This window comes from Oncorhynchus nerka, linkage group LG24, assembly GCF_034236695.1.
Source record: "Oncorhynchus nerka isolate Pitt River linkage group LG24, Oner_Uvic_2.0, whole genome shotgun sequence".
Classification (NCBI taxonomy): Eukaryota; Metazoa; Chordata; class Actinopteri; order Salmoniformes; family Salmonidae; genus Oncorhynchus; species Oncorhynchus nerka.
In genome coordinates, this window is record NC_088419.1 from 66,825,033 (window position 1) to 66,844,504 (window position 19,472).

The 19,472-nt window shown below is 42.4% G+C and overlaps 1 protein-coding gene across 1 annotated transcript in view; it reads left to right on the forward strand.

The window, feature by feature from the left end:
• The window catches only part of si:ch211-51h4.2 (uncharacterized), a 93,600-nt gene that overhangs the window by 14,822 nt on the left and 59,306 nt on the right, over window positions 1–19,472 (forward strand). Inside the window, exon 7 of the mRNA XM_029632799.2 lies at window positions 10,560–10,625. Coding sequence (XP_029488659.2) covers window positions 10,560–10,625 — 66 coding nt within the window. The remainder of the gene's footprint in view (window positions 1–10,559; window positions 10,626–19,472) is intronic.

The following is a 19,472-nucleotide window of genomic DNA, read 5'->3' on the forward strand; positions in this document are numbered from 1 at the left end:
TGTGGGTACACAACTAGCACGGAAGCCCGAGAGGCAGCCCCAAGATTATTTTGGGGGGGAGGCACACGAGGAGATTGGCTGAGTCAGGTAGGAGACCTGAGCCAACTCCTCATGCTTACTGTGTTGAGCTTGTAACTCGTCAGGCACCGTGTTATGCAGAGATGCGCACGGTGTCTCCAGTGCACTATTCTAGCCCGGTGCGTTCTATTCCAGCTCCTCGCATTGGCCGGGTTAGAATGGGCACCTCCTTGGACCAGGATATCCTGCGCCGGCTCTGCGTACTGTGTCTCCAGTGAGTCTGCACAGCCCAGTGCGTCCTGTGTCAGTGCCCTGCATTTGTAGGGCGAAAATAAACATCCAGCCTGGACGGGTTGTGTCAGCTCTACACTCCAGACCTCCAGTACGCCTCCACAGTCCAGTACGTCCTGTGCCTGCTCCCCGCACTCGCCCTGAGGTGTGTCACCAGTCCAGTACTCCCTGTTCCTGCTCCTCGCACTCGCCCTGAGGTGCGTCACCAGTCCAGTACTCCCTGTTCCTGCTCCTTGCACTCGCCCTGAGGTGTCCAGAGCGTCCGGCGACAGTACCCAGTCCAGAGCGTCGAGGGTGTGTCGAGGGTGATATATGTGTTTTTTCTCCTATCTAGGGTTTTTGTATGTTTATGGGGTTTTTCCCAGTCTAGGTGTTTTTATGTCAATGGTTGCCTAGATTGGTTCCCAATCAGAGGCAGCTGTTTATCATTGTCTCTGATTGGGGACCATATTTAGGTAGCCATATGCCTTGGATAGTTTGTGGGTTATTGTCTATGGTTAGTTGCCTGTGTCTGCACTCGTTATATATAGCTTCACGTTCGTTTTGTTGTTTTGTATAGTTTGTTTAAGTGTTCTTCGTTTTCATTAAAGAAGGATGTATTCAAATCACGCTGCGCTTTGGTCGCCTTGTTTGACTGTAACGTAACAAAATGTGGAAAAAGTAATGGGGTCTGAATACTTTCCGAATTAACTATAGATGTTCCCCCTCACACACACACACACACATACACACATACGGTGCCTTTAGAAAGTATTCATACCCCTTGACTTAATCCACATTTTGTTGTTACAGCCTGAATTCAAAATGGATTGAAAATATTTTTGTTTGTCACTCACCTACATACAATATCCCATAATGACAAAGTGAAAACATGTTTTTATAAATTTGGGCATTTATTGAAAAGTATACTGAAATATCTAATTTACATAACTATTCACACCCATGAGTCAATACTTTGTAGAAGCACCTTTGGCAGCAATGACAGCTGTGAGTCTTTCTGGGTTAGTCTCTAAAAGCTTTCAACATCTGGATTGTGCAACATTTGCCCATTATTCTTTTTAAAAATTCTTCAAGCTCTGTCAAATTGGTTGTTGATCATTGCTAGACAACCATTTTCAGGTCTTGCCAAGTCAAAACTGTAACTCGGCCCCTCAGGAACATTCACTGCCTTCTTGATGAGCAACTCCATTGTAGATTTGGCCTTGTGTTATAAGTTATTGTTCTGCTGGAAGGTGAATTGATCTCCCAGTGTCTAGTGCAAAGCAGACTGAACCAGGTTTTCCTCTAGGATTTTGCCTGTGCTTAGCTCCATTCTTTTTATTTTTTATCATGAAAAACTCCCCAGTCCTTAATGATTACAAGCATACCCATAACATGATGCAGCCATCACTATGCTTGAAAATATGGAGAGTGGTACTCAGTAATGTGTTGTATTGGATTTGCCCCAAACATAACACTTTGTATTCAAGACAAAAAGTGAATTGCTTACCACATTTCTTTTGCAGTATTGCATTAGTGTCTTGTTGCAAACAGGATGCATGTTTTGGAATATTTTTATAGTGTACAGGCTTGCTCCTTTTCACTCTGTCAATTAGGTTAGTATTTTGGAGTAACTACAATGTTGTTGATCCATCCTCAGTTTTCCCTTATCACAGCCATTAACCTCTCTGGCATATATGGGACGGTAGCGTTCCACCTCCCCAACCACCAGTGAAATTGCATGGCGCCAAATTCAAAACAACAGAAATCCCATAATTAAAATTCCTCAAACATACAAATATTTTATACAATTTTAAAGATAACCTTCTTGTAAATCCAGCCACAGTGTCCGATTTCAAATATGCTTTACGACGAAAGCACACCAAACGATTATGTTAGGTCAGCAACTAGTCACAGAAAGCCATTTTCCAGCCAAGGTAATTGCTCACAAAAATCAGAAATAGCGATTAAATTAATCACTAACCTTTGATCTTCATCTTCATTCATGGCACTCACAGGACTTCATGTTACACAATAAATGTGTGTTTTGTTTGATAAAGTTAATCTTTATGTCCAAAAACCTAATTTGAAATTGGTGTGTTATGATCAGAAATGCATTGTCTCAAACAAACATCCGGTGAAAGTGCAGAGAGCCACATCAAATTACAGAAATACTCATACTCATAAACATTGATAAAAGATACAGGTGTTATTCATGGAAATATAGATAAACTTCTCCCTAATGCAACCACTGTGTCAGATTTCAAAAAGGCTTTACGGCGAAAGCACACCTTGCGATTATATTAGGTCAGCGCTAGTCACAGAAAAACATCCAGCCATTTTCCAAAGAAGGAGATGTGTCAGAAAAGTCAGAAATAGCATCATAAATATTCACTTACCTTTGATGATCTTGATCGGAATGCACTCCCAGGAATCCCAGTTCCACAATAAATGTTTGATTTGTTCGATAATGTCCATCATTTGTCCAAATAGCTACTTTTGTTAGTGAAGGAAAGGAAAGCAAAGGAACGCGGCTCCCTCTCATGTGAAATGCGCGTGACCAGCCTGTGGCACTCTGCCAGACTCCTGACTCATTCCCCTCTCATTCGGCTCCACTTCACAGTAGAATCCTCAAACACATTTCTAAAGATGGTTGATCTAGTGGAAGCCTTAGGAAGTGCAACTTGACCAATATCCCACTGTGTGTTCGATAGGGGCTGAGTTGAAAATCGATCCAACCTCAGATTTCCCACTTCCTGTTTTGGATTTTTCTCAGGTTTTTGCCTGCCATATGAGTTCTGTTATACTCATAGACATCATTCAAACAGTTTTAGAGACTTCAGAGTGTTTGCTATCCAATACTACTAATAATATGCATCTATTAGCAACTGGGACTGAGGAGCAGGCAGTTTCCTCTGGGCACCTCTGGGCACCTTTTCATCCAAGCTACTCAATACTGCCCCTGTAGCCATAAGACGTTTAACAGTCTGATGGCCTTGAGATAGAAGCTGTTTTTCAGTCTCTCGGTCCCAGCTTTGATGCACCTGTACTGACCTCACCTTCTGGATGATAGCGGGGTGAACAGGCAGTGGCTCGGGTGGTTGTTGTCCTTGATGATCTTTTTGGCCTTCCTGTGACATCGGGTGGTGTAGGTGTCCTGGAGGGCAGGTTGTTTGCCCCCGGTGTTGCGTTGTGCAGACCTCACTACCCTCTGGAGAGCCTTACGGTTGTCGCCGAAGCAATTGCCGTACCAGGCGTTGATACAGCCCGATAGGATGCTCTCGATTGTGCATCTGTAAAAATGTGTGTGTTTTGGTGACAAGTCAAATTTCTTCAGCCTCCTGAGGTTGAAGAGGTGCTGTTGAGCCTTTTTCACCACGCTGTCTGTGTGGGTGGACCATTTCAGTTTGCCTGTGATGTGTACGCCAAGGAACTTAAACTTAAAACTTTTCCACCTTCTCCACTACTGTCCCGTCGATGTGGATAGGGGGGTGCTCCCTTTGCTGTGTCCTGAAGTCCACGATCATCTCCTTTATTTTGTTGACGTGAGGTTATTTTCCTGACACCACACTCCGAGGGCCCTCCCCTCCTCCCTGTAAGCCGTCTCGTCGTTGTTGGTAATCAAGCCTACCACTGTAGTGTCTTCTGCAAACTTGATGATTGAGTTGGAGGTGTGCATGGCCACTCAGTGGATGGGTGAACAGGGAGTACAGGAGAGGGCTGAGAACGCACCGTTGTGGGGCCCCAGTGTTGAGGATCAGCGGGGTGGAGATGTTGTTTCCTACCCTCACCACCTGGGGGCAGCCCGTCAGAAAGTCCAAGACCCAGTTGCACAGGTTGGGGTCGAGACCCAGGGTGAAGAGTTTGGAGAGTACTATGGTGTTGAATGCTGAGCTGTAATCGATGAACAGCATTCTTACATAGGTATTCCTCTTGTCCAGATGAGTTATGGCAGTGTGCAGTGTGATTGCGATTGCGTCGTCTGTGGACCTATTGCAGCGGTAAGCAAATTGGAGTGAGTCTAGGGTGTCAGGTAGGGTGGAGGTGATATGGTCCTTGACTAGTCTCTCAAAGCACTTCATGATGATGGAAGTGAGTGCTACAGGGCTATAGTCGTTTAGCTCAGTTACTTTAGCTTTCTTGGGAACAGGAATAATGGTGGCCCTCTTGAAGCATGTGGGAACAGCAGCCTGGGATTAGGATTGATTGAATATGTCCGTAAACACACCAGCCAGCTGGTCTGCGCATGCTCTGAGGGCGCGGCTAGGGATGCCGTCTGGGCCGGAAGCCTCGCGAGGGTTAACACGTTTAAATATTTTACTCACGTTGGCTGCGGTGAAGGAGAGCCCGCAGGTTTTGGTAGCGGTCAGTGGCACTGTATTGTCCTCAAAGCGAACAAAGAAGTTTAGTTGGTTTAGTTTAGCTGGTCTGGGAGCAAGACATCGGTGTCTGAGATGGGGCTGGTTTTCTTTTTGTAGTCCGTGATTGACTGTAGCCCCTGCCACATATGTCTCGTGTCTGAGCTGTTGAATTGCGACTCTACTTTGTCTCTATACTGACTTAGCATGTTTGATTGCCTTGCGGAGGGAATAGCTACACTGTTTGTATTCGGTTATGTTTCCGGTCGCCTTGCCATGATTAAAAGCAGTGGTTGGTGCTTTCAGTTTTGCGTGAATGCTGCCATCACTCCACGGTTTCTGGTTGGGGAAGGCTTTGATATTCACTGTGGGTACCACATCACCGATGCACTTGCTAATAAAGTTGCTCACCGAATCAGCGTATACATCAATGTTATTGTCCGATGCTATCCAGAACATATCCCAATCCATGTGATCGAAGCAATCTTGAAGCGTGGAATCCAATTGGTTGGACCAGCGTTGAAGAGACCTGAGCACGGTCGCTTCCTGTTTTAGTTTCTGTCTATAGGCTGGGCGCAACAAAATGGAGTCGTGGTCAGATTTGCTGAAAGGAGGGCGAGGGATGGCTTTGTATGCATCGTGGAAATTAGAGTAGCAATGGTCCAGTGTTTTACCAGCCTGGGTCGTGTATTCGATATGCTGATCAAATTTAGGGAGCCTTGTTTTCAGATTAGCCTTGTTAAAACCTCCAGCTACAATAAATGCAGCCTCAGGACATGTGGTTTCCAGTTTACATAGAGTCCAATGAAGTTCTTTCAGGGCCGTTGAGGTGTCTGCTTGGGGGGGATATACACGACTGTGATTATAATCGAAGAGAATTCTCTTGGTAGATAATGCAGTCGGCATTTGATTGCAAGGAATTCTAAGTCAAGTGAACAAAAGGACTTGAGTTCCTGTATGTTGTTATGATCACACCACTACTCGTTAATCATAAGGCATACACCCCCGCCCTTCTTCTTACCAGAGAGATGTTTGTTTCTATCGGCGCAATGCGTGAAGAAACCGGGTGGCTGTATCGACTCTGATAATGTATCCCGAGTGAGCCATGTTTCCGTGAAACAAAGAATGTTACAATCTCTGATGTCTCACTGGAAGGCAACTCTTGCTCGAATTTCATCTACCTTGTTGTCAAGAGACTGGACATTGGCGAGTAGTATACTTGGGAGCGGTGGGCGATGTGCCCTTCAACGGAGCCTGACCAGAAGACCGCTCCATCTGCCCCTTCTGCGGCGCCGTTGTTTTGGGTTGCCTACTGGGATCCAATCAATTGTCCTGGGTGGTGGTCCAAACAGAGGATCCGCTTCGGGAAAGTCGTATTCCTGGTCGTAGTGTTAGAAAGTTGACATTGCTCTTATATCCAATAGATCCCCCTGGCTGTATGTAATAAGACGTAATATTTCCTGGGGTAACAGTGTAAGAAATAATACGTAAAAAAAAATACTGCATAGTTTCCTAAGAACGCGAAGCGAGGCGTCCATCCCTGTCAGCACCAAACACAGAGAACCAGAGCTGTTGCCAGAGAATTTAATGTTTATTTCTCTACCAATAACCGCCTCCAATGTCATTTTTGAGAATTTGGCAGTATGTCCAACCGGCCTCACAACCACAGACCACGTGACGTGACGCCACGCCAGCCCAGGACCTCCACATCCGGCTTCTATAGTTGCGGGATCGTCTGAGATAAGCCACCCTGACAGCTGATGAAACTGAGGAGTACATCTGTCTATAATGAAGCCGTTTTGTGGGGAAAAACCCATTCTGATTGGCTGGGCCTGGCTCCACAGTGGGTATACCTGGCTCCCAAGTGGGTGGGCCTATGCACTCCCAGGCCCACCCATGGCTGTGCCCCTGCCCAGTCATGTGAAATCCATAGATTAGGGCCTTATGAATTTATTTAAATTGACTGATTTCCTTATATGAAATGTAACTTAGTAAAATCTTTAAATGTTTGAATGTTGCGTTTATTTGTTTTCAGTATAGATACTTCCAGTCGATTTGGGTTTCCAATCTATGGGACATTGCAACTCAATATGTTCGCATAGCCACGGGAAGTAGGGGTGCTGAATCACCCCCTGATATATCAAAGAAAACAAAAATCCACCAAATTAGTACACTAAGCCTTTATGAATCCTGTATGAGCGGAGAAAAATACTCGTCAGCAGACAGCAGTAGCTCTCCTGACTGAGGTTTGGCCACACGTGTTTTATACAATTGCCTAACAGGTATTTTACTTTGTGGGGGGTTAAGTGCCTTGCACAACGACAGGAGATGGTACAAGGGATCAGAGAGCAGCCTCCCACTGTCGATACCATATTACACTTACTGTTTTATATGTACATAAAACGTAAGCGCCAATTGTTGGTCATGGAAATTTAGTTAAGAGTCATGGAGAAGTCATAGAAAAGTCATGAAATTTCAACTGTCAAAATGTGAATGTGTAAAGCGTTGGTACCCAGGCGCTAATGTGTCTCTCTCCTCATTGAATGAATGACATGAATTGATGAATAGTGGATAGAAACTGATAATTGTGCACTTGAAGGAACTGAATGATGAAGAGGATGATTACATTTAGAACAATAGTGTAAGAATTGCTCTTCCTTTGTCCCACGTGCACACCTGGAAAAAGACACATATTTTTTTGTTTCTAATTTGTCAGAAGAATCTGTAACTGGACTGTAGCCTATTACTTAATATAACTGGTGTTTCACTGTAATGTTTTTATTGTAAGAGAATCAAAAACATTCTGTTATATTCCATTATATTCTTAAAATATATGTGTCAGGTAGGTTGTGCCTACCAGAGAAAATATTGATTTCTCCTTTTGGTTTGGGAGGGAATGAGTGACGTCTGGTCCGTCAAGTCTACACCAATAAAAAAGACTCATGTAAAAGTCAGTATGGAAATACACTTTTCATAAACCCTTAAAACATTGGACTTAACTTCAAATCAAATGTGTTATTTTGCTTGGGTTGTATTAGCAACATAAATTATCACACACACATAATAATATAACAAATAATGATCTCTGGTTCCTCCAGAAAAGTCCTGTACCTTGGGCCTAAAAGAGTCCAGCCCGGTAAAGGAGTTCAGGGAACTCAAGTGACCTTAGTCACGCAATGTTTGTCCGTTCATACAAGTGTAGCGTAAACCCAGTCTCTTTTCATACAATCAAAATATCAAACTCTTTTACCACACAACCATAAAGAGTATCAAATCTCAATATGTCATCAACTACAACTGATCACATAAATCATCACGATATTATCACACCAAAACAAATAAAATACCGTATGCAAAAAAAGTTGTAGTCAGTCAGTAAGTCAGACAATCCAATCCGCCAACAGAGTAGAAAGGCCATGAAGAACCAGCGGAGACCAACATAGATGTGTAGTCCAAAGGAAGCAATGAGTTGATCTGATCCTGGTTAAACTTGAGACAAGACTTTTAAATACAACAAAACAAACAGAGTAAAGAATCTTCAGAACTGAGGGTTGAACACATCCTCATTCGCACTACCATCACAAACCCCACTTTTGCGCAGCTGATGCGGGCTATTTAATTGGGAATTGAAGGGGAAGCGCCCTATTGGAAGGAGAAGCACTGAGACGGTTGACAAATTCAGGAGCGTCACACTGAATATACTGTTGGGTTCTGAGAATATAAAATATACTTATTCATTGAGGGAGAGAGGGGAATGTATAGCGTTTACATTCTGTCTGGATATGGTAGTGTTAATTATCAGGTATCCTATTGAAATATTGAGTGCTAGGGTCTAGAGGGTCTGCACCTGAAGTTAATGGTTATCTGTAGAAGGAATGTATATGATCAGTGCAATTAAGCTTGGTTGTACTGAGTGTAGGTAAAACGATCACATGTGGCAGGCACTGATAAGGGGAGAGAGCCGTGGATTAGCGATGAAGGGGGGTCGAGGTCAGGTCAAATTAAGGGAGAAGGTAGTGTTTCAAGAGAAGGAGGAGATTCCACCCCAAATTGGGGTATATATACCACCTCTGGTGGAACCATGTCTTTGTCTGTTCAGCTGTTTCGATCCTTTGTGAGGAATAAACTTGGTTTAAGCTTTCATAGTGTCCTTCGGTTTCTTACTTTGATATTTAGAACCTAACAATACGCAAGTGATGTCTGATAAATTAACAAGTTGATGGTGCACTCAAAGAAGCCTCAGCTGCTAAGCACAGATACATTTAACTCAAAACATGCTATTCTGTTATATTGAAATATATTGCACGCTATACTGCGGTATGACGCAACTTTTAAATGAGTAGCCACTGTACTAATGTTTTAAGGAAGACCTAGAGACAGCCCTAGACAGCCTCAGGGGAAGGAAGGACACACCTGCTGGGACCCTGCAGCTTCTCGGGAGTTAACATGGAAACTCCTAAAATGTCACCAGTGGCCAGCCCGCTGGGCTGATGAAGATCTTTTAATAAAGACAAAAAGGTTAATGAAGGCGAGGCACTGGAGTGCGTTATCGCTGGTCTCTCTCTCTCTCTTTCTCTCCCTTTTCTCTGCTGTCTGTGACTAAGGGGAAGACTTGACCTTGTAGGATCAGAACACTAAGTGGATTTTTAATCCATCCTGTGCCCTCTAGACTGGCGGGGAGCCGCCTGTTATTTATAGGTGAAATGTCATGTCTTTCCTAACGAACACTTCTTATTTTTCTCCTCAAAATAATGGCCCGTCCAGTCAAATATATTCTGCACAAATGAGGAAACGAGCATTAATCAGCTGACTTCATTTTGTAGGTGGCATTATTTATAATGCTGGATTTGCATAATGAGATTATTTTGTTCTGATCAATAAACCATTCAGAACATTGGACCTATGTGGTAGGTAGTATGCCTTAAAGCTTCAAGAACCTTGTTATTTTCCATTTTATTGATTTATCTTGTGTCATTGAGTTTATACCGTAATATTCTGGCCTTTCAGTCCTTGATACCAAAGCATATGTGCCTTTTTATTTTGCCTGGTTAAAGAATAAATACAGTACATGAACCACTGCTCCCTTTCAGATGTTTTTTTGTCAATGAGAATCACGCCACCGGACACGAGCGCTAACCAAACTGTCGCCAGTGATCTTCAGTGTAATGTTTGGTTTATTAGTCTGGACTGGCCCCCACTCTGTTGATGGAATGGGCCTTGTTATCAGCATTTTGACAGCTCTCACTAACGCCTTCTCAATCGATACCCCCTTCATTGTGTTCAAGGGGCTTAGTAGTCGATCAATGCTCAGCTGTGTGACCCCTCTTTCCCCCCCTCCGCCTGCCTGCTCCTAAAACAACCATCACTACACCTTAACACTGCTGCTGCATAGTGCTGCCTGCTGACGGTGGCCTTGGGATGATAGACAGCATTGTTAAGTCAATTCCCTCTTCCCACCTAGCATCTACATTATCTATACAGTATCTCATTCTCCTTCATCATCCTTTATCATCCTCACTCTGCCTACTGTATGTCACAAATAAAAATGTCATCTTCTTAATTTGATGTTTTTTCCTGCTCCATGATTCGATTTTGTGGCCTGAAGCCTTTCAAAACACAATGTTCACATATCACACCCTCAAAGATGATACCGTTGTTTCCGTTGTGAAAAAGAAAACTGTAAGATATCTATAAGATATGAGCTTGTCTTTCTGTCACTTATTTGAAGTCCAAAGTACTTGTCTTGTGGTAACTTTACCTCAGTCTGTTGAAGGCACTGTACACAACAGATTTCCTGCTTGATGTCAGTTTGAGTACCGGTAACTCGTCACTGCACACTTGAGTGAAACAGACACTAATTAGTTTGATGAAGTGAGGGCTTATAAATAACAAGTCCCCTCTCTCTGTTCTCAGTGTGTCTATTGGGATCAGCTATGTCCTAGCTGGCAGTGAGGCCTACGCCGCTCTTCTACATGTGAGGTAAGTCTGCAGTGACAAAAAACACAAGGGCGTGACAGACATATCATAATGGTCAAAATATTGTTTCATTATAGTGTGTGGGTAGTTTCCATGTTCTACTGTTTACTCTTTACCCCTTTTGAGGTGTAAGTACTTCTCATTGTCTTTGCCAATTATGACTTCAATAGGCCGGATGAGTGATTAACTGGGGCAAATTAGGGTTCAAATTTTAGGATTAGGGCCATATCAGTAAAGCTAGACCATTTGGCTAACAAGGTCTTCTTTATCTTATTGGCAGTGCAATTGACAGCCTTCAAACATAACACTTAGCTTGAGTTGTGCTGTCATAACACTAGACTATTTTGAGAATATCGTAATGGCTGTCACTACATCATTTCCCAGGTAAATTGATTGGGAATTTAGCCATTACACTGGGGTTAACACCCATTCTCTTACAATAAGTGAATAACATAAAGCCAGGACACTCATTTAACATCACCCTACACAGGACAACGTCCCCAATCACTGCCATGGGGAATTGGGATATATACTTTTTTTTAACCAGTGGAAAGAGTGCCTCCTACTGGCCCTCCAACACCACTTCCAGCAGCATTCCAGGGACCGACCAGGACCAACCCTGCTTAGCGTCAGCAGAAAGCCAGCAGAGGGATGCAGGGTGGCATGCTGCTGAAGCTAAGCAGGGTTGGTCCTGGTCGGTCCCTGGAATGCTTCATTCCCCATTAGTACATTAAGCGTTATATACTGAGTGTATAAAACATTAGGATATAATATTGAGTTGCACCCCCTTTTGCCCTCAGAACAGCCTAAATTTGTCGGGGCATGGACTCTACAAGGTGTCGAAGCGTTCCACAGGGATGCTGGCCCGTGTTGACTTCAATGCTTCCCACACTTGTGTCAAGTTGGCTGGATGTCCTTTGGGTGGTGGACCATTCTTGATACACACAGGAAACTGTTGAGTGTGAAAAACCCAGCAGCTTTGCAGTTCTTGACACAGTCAAACCTGTTCACCCTCTGAATGGTATACATACACAATCCGTGTCTCAATTGTCTCCAGTATTAAAAATCCTTCTTTAACCTTTCTTCTCCCCTTCATCTACACTGATTGAAGTGGATTTAACAGGTGACATCAATAATGGATCATAGCTTTCACCTGGATTCACCTGGTCAATCTGTCATTGAAAGAGCATGTGTTCCTAATGTTTTGTACACTCAGTGTGTATGTAGCTGCACACCTCAAGCAAATTAGAACACAATGTTTTTTAATAGTAAGTCTTAAGTTTTAGTCGAGATGTAAGGAAAGCATAATTAAGACTACACCATGATGTTTAAACACGAACATAAAACATTGTGGCTTTTTGTATTTTATTTATATATTTATTGGATTCGGGCAGTAGGTCCTTGTGAATATCGCTCCTCATGTTTCTGTAATTTTGTAAGACTGTTTCTCTTTAAAGTCTTTAGAAAGCTTTGCTTTGAATAATTCATTCCCTTTTATCATTACTCTAAATGTTTTACTTTTAACTCATATTTGAGATTTCTCCAGTAACTACTGTCGTAACTGAAAGGATTACGGCCTCTGTCTGTACGATAAAAATGTATTTTCGCACAACTTGAAACACCACAACTTAGAAATGCACTCATTATATCTTGCCCAAAGGCAGGGTCTCTTTTTCAGTATAAACACCGGTTTTACAAGAAGAACAAAACAGAAATAATACTTTATACAATATCTGAGAAATCTTTTTGATATAGAGAATACATTATTTTTGTTTTTCTCACTACACATATCATGATTCACATTGTCATATATTCATGAAAAATAAATTGTATTTCTTTAATCTATTCATATGACAACATATAAAATAGGTGCTTCTTTTTCTCCAACATCTTAGAAATGAAATCAAAGGTGCCCTTTCAAAAAGTAACTGGTAAAATTCAAGTCAGTATCTGTCAGGTTCCATGTTGAAGTGGCCATCAGTATTCAGCACTAGCTCCACACATAAACAGGAAAATTGAATAAGCAGACTCTGGTAGCCTCTCCAAGAACAGCATACGGTATCTTAATTCAATAAAAAAGTGCCTCTAATTGCAACCTGGTGCTAGTTTCTGTCATTTCTGCTGGGTCTGTCCTTGAGATAATTGCGTATCTCAATCTCTTTTGCCAGTTCTGTTGGGCCTCTGATGGGAAATGGTGATAATGTTTGAGGAAAAGGATAGTTAGTTCTATGTATAGACTTTCACACACTGTATTCCCAGGTTTGATGAGTTGTTTGTTTGGATGTTTATATTTTTTATTCGAAAATATCTTAACCTGTTATGTGAAAGAGTGTGAGGTAAATCACCAAGGCTATCTAAAAACACCACAGGATTTGATCTCCCAAACTTGCCTTTTACCTCTTAAAAGTTGCTCTGATGTTCCTTTTGCCCTTGAGTTAGGTGGAGCTCGGAGTACAGAGCTTTTTCATTTTAATTAAAGCACTTCCTCTAGCTTTCCTCTGAAAACATACACTAGAGACAAATTCCACAACAAGAAATAATACTCTGTTATCAGGCTGAAAGGATCCATTTATCTACCAAGCAACCAAACCATGAAAGCACTTTAAAGTTCCTCGGATATGAATAATTAATCTGTTTATTTATCTGGGAAAATTATCCCTAAACGCTTTGAGCTGTGTTATTGCTTACTGCTTACTGCTATCTCCTCCTCTCCTCTTGGTGTGGCCTGCTAGAGTATTTCATTTGAAAAGTGCTTTGTGAAGAGGGGCCCTGGGATGGCAGGCTGATGAATCTACACAGACATCTAGCCTCACTTTATTATCATACTAACATATATCCTCCTGCCTCTGTTTAGTCTGAAAGGGCATGGATTTGAATAGCCAAACTGCCCAAGAGTAGTAAGTCAGTAACACTAATGGGGGATGTTACTGTTGTAAAGCTATTCAGAGTTATTCCTGAGAGCTATTTATTGTTTTTCTGTGATGCAAAAATGTATAGTATAGTGATTTAAAAGGGGTGAGTTCATTATCTTCTTATTTAGCTTCCTGCTATATTTCTCATTAGTTAGTAAAAGCCAGCAAAGCCAGCCTTAGATGTTTCTTTTGTAGTGAGCAATTCAGTTTCTTTTCCAGTGAGCTTGTAGTGAGCGATTCAGTGATTCAGAGTCCAGGTTTTAAGAATGGTTCTTGTTTCCCTTATGGCGGTATGCCCTATCATGCTACTCTGGTGTGGTGTCAGCTCCAGCGTGCAGAAATAAGGATGTTATAGACAAATCCACACTGTCAATACTCCCATCTGGCCTGTGGATGCTATTATTTCACACTGTCACTCTCCCCACACAGCCTACAGTGCCTTTGGAAAGTATTCAGACCCCTTGATTTTTTCCACATTTTGTTATGTTATAGCCTTATTCTAAAATTGATTACATTTTTAAAAATCCTCATCAATCTACACACAATACCCCATAATGACAAAGCGAAAACAGTTTTTTAGACATTTTAGTGGCGCAGCGGTCTAAGGCACTGCATCTCAGTGCTAAAAGCGTCACGACAGATCCTGGTCCGATTCCAGGCTGTATCACAACCGGCCGTGATTGGGAGTCCCATAGGGTGGCGCACAATTTGCCCAGCGTTGTCTGGGTTAGGGCTTGGCTGGGGTGGGCTGTCATTGTAAATAAGAATTTGTTCTTAACTGACTTGCCTTGTTAAATAAAGGTTAAATAAATTAAAAACCTGAAATACCTTATTTAGATAAGTATTCAGCCCCTTTGCTATGAGACACGAAATGGATGTCAGGTGCATCCTGTTTCCATGGATCATTCTTGAGATGTTTATACAACTTGATTAAAGTTAATCTGTGGAAAATTCAATTGATTGGACATAATTTGGAAGGGCACACAGCTGTCTATATAAGGTCCCACAGTTGACAGTGCATGTCAGAGCAAAAACCAAGCCATGAGGTTGAAGGAATTGTCCGTAGAGTTCCGAGACAGGATCTGGGGAATGGTACCAAAACATTTCTGCAGCATTGAAGGTCCCCAAAAACACAGTGGCCTCCATCATTCTTAAATGGAAGAAATTTGGAACCATCAAGACTCTTCCTAGAGCTGGCCACCCGGACAAACTGAGCAAGAAGGGCCTTGGTCAGGGAAGTGACCAAGAACCCAATGGTCACTCTGACAGAGCTCCAGAGTTCCTCTGTGAAGATTGGAGGACCTTCCAGAAGGACAACCTTCCAGAAGGACAACCATTTCTGCAGCACTCCACCAATCAGGCCTTTATGGCAGGGTGGCCGGACGGCAGCCACTGCTCAGTAAAAGGCACATGATAGCCCGCTTGGTGTTTGCCAAAAGGCACCTCAAGACTCTCAGACCATGAGAAACAAGATCCTCAGGTCTGATGAAACCAAGATTGAACACTTTTGTCCTGAATGCTAAGCGTCACATCTGGAGGAAACCTGGCACCTTCCCTACGGTGAAGCATGGTGGTGGCAGCATCATGCTGTGGGAATGTTTTTCAGCGGCAGGGACTGGGAAATTAGTCAGGATTGAGGCAAAGAAGAACGGTGCAAGTACAGAGAAATCCTTGATGAAAACCTGCTCCAGAGGGCTCAGGACCTCAGACTGGGGCAAAGTTTCACCTTCCAACAGGACAACGACCCTAAGCACACAGCTAAGACAACGCAGGAGTGGTTTCAGGACAAGTCTCTGAATGTCCTTGAGTGGCCCAGCCAGAGCGCGGACTTGAACTCGATCAAACATCTCTGGAGAGCCCTGAAAATAGCTGTAATGCAACGCTCCACATCCAAACTGACAGAGCTTCAGAGGATCTGCAGAGAAGAATGGGAGAAACTCTCCAAATACAGGTGTTTTTTTTAAATGGTTTTTATTTCACCTTTATTTAACCAGGTAGGCTAGTTGAGAACATGTTCTCATTTGCAACTGCGACCTGGCCAAGATAAAGCATAGCAGTGTGAACAGACAACACAGAGTTACACACGGAGTAAACAATTAACAAGTCAATAACACAGTAGGAAAAAAAGAGAGTCTATATACATTGTGTGCAAAAGGCATGAGGAGGTAGGCGAATAATTACAATTTTGCAGATTAACACTGGAGTGATAAATGATCAGATGGTCATGTACAGGTAGAGATATTGGTGTGCAAAAGAGCAGAAAAGTAAATAAATATAAACAGTATGGGGATGAGGTAGGTACAATTGGGTGGGCTATTTACCGATAGACTATGTACAGCTGCAGTGATCGGTTAGCTGCTTAGATAGCAGATGTTTGAAGATGTGTGCCAAGCTTGTAGCGTCATACCAACGAAGACTCATCGCTGCCAAAGGTTCTTCAACAAAGTACTGAGTGAAGGGTCTGAATATTTATGTATGTGATATTTCAGTTTATTTCTTTTAATTTGCAAAAATTGCTATAAAAAACGTTTTTGCTTTGTCATTATGGGGTAAACAAATCAAATCAATACAACAGGTGTAGTAGACCTTACAGTGAAATGCTTACTTACAAGCCGTTAATTAACAATGCAGTTTTAAGAAAATACAAATAAAAGTAAGAGATAAGAACATCAAATAATTAAAGAACAGCAGTAAATAATAATAGCGGGGCTATATACAGAGGGTACCGGTACAGAGGCAATGTGCGGGGGCACAAGTATCAAGGTAATTGAGGTAATATGTACATGTAGGTAGAGTTATTAAAGTGACTATGCATAATAACAGAGAGTAGCAGCAGTGTAGAGGGGGGGCAATGCAAATAGTCTGGTTAGCCATTTGATTAGCTGTTCAGGAGTCTTATGGCTTGAGAGTAGAAGCTGTTTAGAAGCCTCTTGGACCGAGACTTGGTGCTCCGGTACTGCTTTCCGTGCGGTAGCAGAGAGAACAGTCTATGACTAGGGTGGCTGGAGTCTTTGACAATTTTTAGGGCCTTCCTCTGACACCACCTGGTATAGATGGATGGCAGGAAGCTTGGCCCCAGTGATGTACTGGGCCGTACGCACTACCCTCTGTAGTGCCTTGCGGTCGGAGGCCAAGCAGTTGCCATACCAGGCAGTGGTGGAACCCGTCAGGATGCGTTCGATGGTGCAGCTGTAAAACCTTTTGAGGATCTGAGGACCCATGACAAATCTTTTCAGTCTCCTGAGGGGGAATAGGTTTTGTCGTGCCCTCTTCATGACTGTCTTGGTGTGCTTGGACCATGTTAGGTTGTTGGTGATGTGGACACCAAAGAACTTGAATCTGTCAACTTGCTCCACTACAGCCCTGTCAATGAGAATTGGGGCGTGCTCGATCCTCCTTTTCCTGTAGTCCACAATCATCTCCGTTGTCTTGATCATGTTGAGGGAGAGGTTGTTGTCCTTGCACCACACGGTCAGGTGTCTGACCTCCCTATAGGCTGTCTCATCGTTGTCGGGGATCAGGCCTATCACTGTTGTGTCGTTGGCAGTCTTAATGATGGCGTTGGAGTCGTGCCTGGCTGTGCAGTCATGAGTGAACAGGGAGTACAGGAGAGGACTGAGCACGCACCCCTGAGGGGCCCCCATGTTGAGGATTAGTGTGGCAGATGTGTTGTTACCTACCCTTCCCACCTGGGGGGGCGGCCCATCAGGAAGTCGAGAATCCAGTTTCAGAGGGAGGTGTTTAGTCTCCGGGTCCTTAGCTTAGTGATGAGCTTTGAGGGCACTATGGTGTTGAACGTGAGCTGTAGTCAATGAATAGCATTCTCACATAGGTGTTCCTTTTGTCCAGGTGTGAAATGGCAGTGTCGATTGCAGTAGAGATTGCATCATCTGTGGATCTGTTGGTGCGGTATGCAAATTGGAGTGGGTCTAGGGTTTCTGGGATAATGTTGTTGATGTGAGCCATGACCAGCCTTTCAAAGCATTTCATGGCTACAGACTAGACGTTGACCGATTAATCGTAATGGCTGATTAATTAGGGCCGATTTCAAGTTTTCATAACAATCGGTAATTGGCATTTTTGGACACCGATCATGGCCGATTACATTGCACTCATGGCACTCATTACATTGCACTCATGGCCGATTACATTGCTGACTACCTGTTATGCGATTGCAGCAAGGAGCCAAGGTAAGGTGCTAGCTGGCATTAGACGTATCATATAAAAAACAATCAACCTTAACATAATCACTAGTTAACTACACATGGTTGATGATATTACTAGTTTATCTAGCTTGTCCTGCGTTGCATAAAATCGATGCGGTGCCTGTTAATTTATCATTGAATCACAGCCTACTTCGCCAAATGGTTATTTAACAAACGCATTCGCGAAAAAAGCACTGTCGTTGCACCAATGTGTACCTAACCATAAACATCAACGCCTTTCTTAAAATCAATGCACAAGTATATATTTTTAAACCTGCATATTTAGTTAATATTGCCTGCTAACATGAATTTATTTTAGTTTAATAGGGAAATTGTGTCACTTCTCTTGCATTCTGTGCAACAGAGTCAGGCTATATGCAGCAGTTTGGGCCGCCTGGCTCGTTGCAAACTGTGTGAAGACCAACTTCGCCATACGAGGGATGACTTAACAAAAGCGCATTTGTGAAAATAGCACAAACGTTGCACAAATGTACCTAACCATAAACATCAATGCCTTTCGTAAAATCAATACACAGAGGTATATTTTTTTAAACCTGCATATTTAGTTAAAAGAAATCCAGGTTAGCAGGCAATATTAAACTAGGGAAATTGTGTCACTTCTCTTGTGTTAATTGCACGCAGAGTCAGGGTATATGCAACAGTTTTGCCCGCCTGACTTGTTGCGAACTAATTTGCCAGTATTTTACGTAATTATGACATAACATTGAAGGTTGTGCAATGTAACAGGAATATTTAGACTTATGGATGCCACCCGTTAGATAAAATACGTAACGGTTCTGTATTTCACTGAAAGAATGAACGTTTTGTTTTCTAAATTATAGTTTCCGGATTTGACCATATTAATGACATAAGGCTCGTATTTCTGTGTGTTATTATGTTATAATTAAGTCTATGATTTGATATTTGATAGAGCAGTCTGACTGAGCGGTGGTAGGCAGCAGCAGGCTCGTAAGCATTCATTCAAACAGCACTTTCGTGCGTTAGCTGTTTATGACTTCAAGCCTATCAACTCCCCGGATTAGGCTGGTGTAACCGATGTGAAATGGCTAGCTAGTTAGCGGGGTGCGCGCTAATAGCGTTTCAATCGGTGACGTAACTCGCTTTGAAACCTTGAAGTAGTTGTTCCCCTAACGATGTGTCGAGGTTGACTGTTGTATTCCTGTTGTATTCGATGTATTCCTGTTTCGAGCCCAGGTAGGGGCGAGGAGAGGGACGTAAGCTATAATACTGTTACACTGGAAATACTAAAGTGTCTATAAGAACATCCAATAGTCAAAGGTATATTAAATACAAAATGGTATAGAGAGAAATATTCTTATAATAACTACCTAAAACTTCTTACCTGGGAATATTGAAGACTCATGTTAAAAGGAACCATCAGCTTTCATATGTTCTCATGTTCTGAGCAAGAACTTAAACGTTAGCTTTTTTACATGGCACATATTGCACTTTTACTTTCTTCTCCAACACTTTGTTTTTGCATTATTTAAACCAAATTGAACATGTTTCATTATTAATTTGAGGCTAAATTGATTTTATTGATGTATTATATTAAGTTAAAATAAAAGTGTTCATTCAGTATTGTTGTAATTGTCATTATTACAATTATTATTATTTTAATTTTTTTAAACCTTTATTTAACCAGGCAAGTCAGTTAAGAACAAATTCTTATTTTCATTAACGGCCTAGGAACAGTGGGTTAACTGCCTGTT